This window comes from Lupinus angustifolius, chromosome LG16 (genome assembly GCF_001865875.1).
Source record: "Lupinus angustifolius cultivar Tanjil chromosome LG16, LupAngTanjil_v1.0, whole genome shotgun sequence".
Lineage (NCBI taxonomy): Eukaryota > Viridiplantae > Streptophyta > Magnoliopsida > Fabales > Fabaceae > Lupinus > Lupinus angustifolius.
Genome location: NC_032024.1, coordinates 10,910,738 through 10,914,897, shown reverse-complemented (window position 1 = coordinate 10,914,897; position 4,160 = coordinate 10,910,738). Strand labels below are relative to the sequence as shown.

Here is a 4,160-nt window from a genome sequence, read left to right as displayed (position 1 = left end):
TTGTTTGAAAATGGAGGTATTGTCATATGCCAAAAATATTCTAGTATTGATTAGAAGGTTTGAACTCATAACCTACGAGTCACAAATCTTAGTATCTAATTATTATCAATTAGAGGATAAAATCACACATTTGCATATTTGATCTTTCATATGAACACATGCTTAAGTGCTAAATGTTCATGAAGAATTAAATCGGGTAAAATAGTTGATATAGATGATGTTAACAATAAATTTAACGATATTTAAATTGTTATCAGTAAATTTTTGTGAGATCAATCTCGTAGTTGCTCGAGTGTATGTAGGTGCAATTCATATGTATGTGAATATTATTAAAAGTTTGAAAAAGATTGTGTTATAAAGTAACTCAACAAGAACCTATAAAATACATTATAAAAATTATGACAAAACCATCCAAAATTTACTTATCTCCACTGAAATAATGGAAGAAAGGAATACCCAATAACAATAGCTATCACATGCATCGTAAAATATGATAATAATATAAGCAGCTCCCAAGGTAATCTTGGTACACAATTTTCAGACCATTTTAATCTGAATCAATGTCAGCAGAGACCAGGTAAATTGTCCCAATAATAGTAATAGCCTTGGTTTTCATTATGGTTTGTTGCATTGGAGAGAGGAAACAAGGAAGCTATGGGCTTCATATCAAGTCCAAAATTGTCATCTGTTATGACAGTGGAAGATTGGACATTGGAGACTTCTGCCTCACTGTTATTGTTCCCTTCTGTACCCTGCATTGTGGAAGGCATTACTGTAAGGAATTTTGAGATGTCCTCATTCATGGATTTGCTAAGGTCTGATGCTTCTTCCTTTGGATTCACTCCTGCAAAGAATAGAACAAACAAGTTGAATAATATTTTCAAGCTCAAAAGTTCATGTAAATTTCACAAAACAAGGTGCACACTACAAATTATGTTAGGATAATTGGAAGACAGTAATCAGTAAGGGAGCACATTTGTTCTCCGATACAGTGTGTCACTCCATGTGTTTCGTTAAAAAAAATATTTAAGTTAAAAATTTAATAATTAAGTATTTTTTTGACCAATTATGGACAAAGACACACTTTAGATAGAAGATGTCCATCCAATTAGAAAGGCACAATCCCATATGTATCAAAATCAATCAATACAATAATTGAAAATTTATATCTACACCCCTAAAATACCTTTTCACACCATTTAATTACCTCCAAAACAAGCTAGTAGTTAATTCTCAGAATGTTAACAAAACAATACATGTTAACTATTTTTTTTGGTTAACTGGTTTAAAAGTAGTGTGAATATTATGGGGTGCATATAATAATAGCATTGCACAATAATTAACCTGAAGTAGAAAACCAGTAAGTAGAGGTAAGAGGACAGTCCTCAAAGTTTTGGTATCCCTCAAACACATCATTTCCTTCGTTTAAGCTAAAATAATTTCGTTTCTTTGAGTTCTGGCCAGATGCTAGTGCCTGAGCATCGAATATAAAATCCCCCAGCAACCCACTATTGGTTTCAAAAGTTGCTATATCATGATGCTTAACCTCTGGTTGTAGTAGTGGCTGTGAAAGTTGGTCTGAAGGGTGCTCCAATTTGGATGAGAAAACAAAATTTGAGGGCAAAACCATTCGTTCGTAATCTAACAATGGGGTCTGAAAATACTGAGGAGAAAAACTGGAGTTGTTCTGTTGTGGGAACCTGAATGCATCAAGATCAGCTATCTGATCAAGGGGTGCAGAGGTGGAATAAGGGGTGATGGAAGGAAGATGGTAGAGGCTGAAGTTTGGGTAGGAGCGGTAGCGTTTGAATCGAAGAGCGCTATCAAGAACTGGAGTTGGTTTTTGGAAGGTGAAGGATAAAGAGGAAAGTTGTGGATTGGAATTAGAGGGTGTAGGGTCCATGAAATGGTGAGGGGAATAGGAAGGTGGTGAAGAGAAAGGAGGATGATGAGATGGTTGTGCTTTTGGAGAGATTGGACTGTGGTGGTGGAGTTCAGTTTCGAGTATTGGATGGTCCAATACTGGAGACAATTTAAATACGGTGTGATGGTGGTGATGGTTTTGATGGAGAAAATCAAAATCTGTGACTGTATTTGTGTTTGATCCTGTTGGGGTGACACACGGAGAAGAGGCTGTTGGTGTTGTAGGTTGATCATGCTCATCTAAATATAGTGGAAGACCTTGTCTGTGATGTCGCTTCACCCTTGTATTCCAGTAGTTCTTGATTTCATTATCTGTTCTCCCAGGTAACTATATCGTAACAGAAAAACACAGAGAAACAAAAGTTCTTAAATTTCATCTCCCAGGAAACTGTAGAATAACAAGACAAAAAATAGAGAATAAAAAAGACAAATAAACAGAGAGAAAAAGATGAAGAAAAAATGGTTTTGGAAATGCATACCAAAGCAGCCATTCGAGCCCATTTGTTACCAAACTGTGAATGGAACAGAACAATGAGTTTCTCTTCATCATGAGAGAAAGAACCCTTCTTCAAATTTGGTCTCAAATGGTTAGCCCATCTAAGCCTACAACTCTTGCCACATCGAGCCAACCATGTATTCCTTTGCACCGCATTCCAGTTTCCTTCACCATGATTTGTCACATAGTCTATGAGAATAGCATCCTCTGTCGTTGTCCAAGGACCCTTCTTAAGAGCCACCTCTTCCACCACACTATGACCACCACCACCGCTGACACTAATCATTGACACTAAACCATTTTCATCATTTGATGCATCGTTAATGGTTGTAATATTCATATGCTCCAATTTTCTCCCCCCCCCCCCCAAAAAAAGTAGCCAAACTAGTTCAACTTTTCCCTCTTGTTATTATATATATGCCTATGTATCTGTAATGCAGTTGATGTCTTCTGTTTTTTATTTTCTTATACAAATATATGTTGTATGAGGTATTGATTTCTCTCCCTCCTTGTGTTGACTGTATAAAAAATAGGTACTAGTTCGTTCGTCTTGAATATTGTGTACACGGAATTTAAGGCTTAATGACAAACTGTTTACCCAAATAAATTTGCGTCTAAAAAAGTGACAACTTTGTCAATCCCTTACATGAATGATATGGGTTTCTCATATCTTCCGTGATTAAGCATTCAACAAGAACAAAACCCTCAATCAAATAGCAAAAGTTGCCTTTATGCATATTCCTTGAAATTTATTATGAATGTGCATAAATGGTAAGGTTTAGACTTTGAGCATCGAAATAGAGAAAAAAGAACAACGGTATTAGGAAATTATGATGGTGTCAGCGGTGATGGTGGGTGGTGATTCTAGATTATGGTGGAGAAGTTTTTGGTTGGTTTGGTTAGAACAAAATCTACAATCATAAATTGAATGAGGGGAGGGTCTTTGTGTAAAAGAGTGGAAAGAAGTTAAATTTAGAGGGGTGCTAACTTAGCGCTTCTGATTAATTCTTTGAACCAATGGTGGTGAATTATACAAATGTTTCACCTATTATTCAAGACTAAACAACTCAGTTTGTTTAATCTTTTTTTGGCTGCTACAAAGGGAGAAAGAAACAGAGTGGAAATATTGTGAGCAACTAAGGTTAGTGCTAAGAATAGCAAATACATCACACAAGAGTGAGGGAATGAAGTTGGATCATGTGTGTATACCATATGGGGTGCGTTCTTTCTTCAGATTCTATGGATAAGTATTATTTGTTCCTTATAAGATGGCATTAGAATAGGCTTAGGGAATCTCGGCATGCCAAATATGTTCTACCTTGTTGCACTTGAGGCATGGAAAAGTACCAAAACAATTTGTTTATTTAATTATATCAAACATATTTATTTTAAGGGCTTTATAACATTAAGGTTCATTGACTTATGATATCTAACATGGAGGTCAATGATAAATCCTGAAAACAATCTCTTCACTTATGGATAGACCTGATCCTCACATTTTATGAGTCTAGTGCAAAAAATAAAAAAAAATGGACATGTCAATTTCTGAAAATAATTTTAACTACAATTAATTATAACATCAAAACTTGAAGGAAAACCCATAATATCAATTTATATATACAATTTCAAATAAATTTTTATAGCATTTGCATAAAAAGAGGGACTTTCCAATATATTACTAATGCCTACAAGTGTATAACAATATAATTAAATAAGGTTACTCACAAGCTACAATATCTAT

At 35.0% G+C, this 4,160-nt stretch overlaps 1 protein-coding gene across 1 annotated transcript; it reads right to left on the bottom strand.

Moving 5' to 3' along the window:
- Window positions 404-3,366, bottom strand: LOC109329119. Its single transcript, XM_019562788.1, has 3 exons — window positions 2,403-3,366; window positions 1,345-2,251; window positions 404-844 (listed from the first exon to the last, which is right to left on the bottom strand). Exons 1-3 carry the CDS (start codon window positions 2,757-2,759, stop codon window positions 564-566), a joined length of 1,545 nt encoding a protein of 514 aa, XP_019418333.1. The 5' UTR covers window positions 2,760-3,366; the 3' UTR covers window positions 404-563.

What these genes read in the sequence shown, in the direction of transcription:
- LOC109329119 (XM_019562788.1), bottom strand. Translation starts at nt 2,759, where the DNA reads ATGAATATTACAACCATTAACGATGCATCAAATGATGAAAATGGTTTA. An exon ending in GGGCTCGAATGGCTGCTTTG is followed by an intron (nt 2,252 to 2,402) that starts GTATGCATTTCC and finishes GTTACGATATAG; the next exon opens with TTACCTGGGAGAACAGATAA. An exon ending in TTACTGGTTTTCTACTTCAG is followed by an intron (nt 845 to 1,344) that starts GTTAATTATTGT and finishes TATTCTTTGCAG; the next exon opens with GAGTGAATCCAAAGGAAGAA.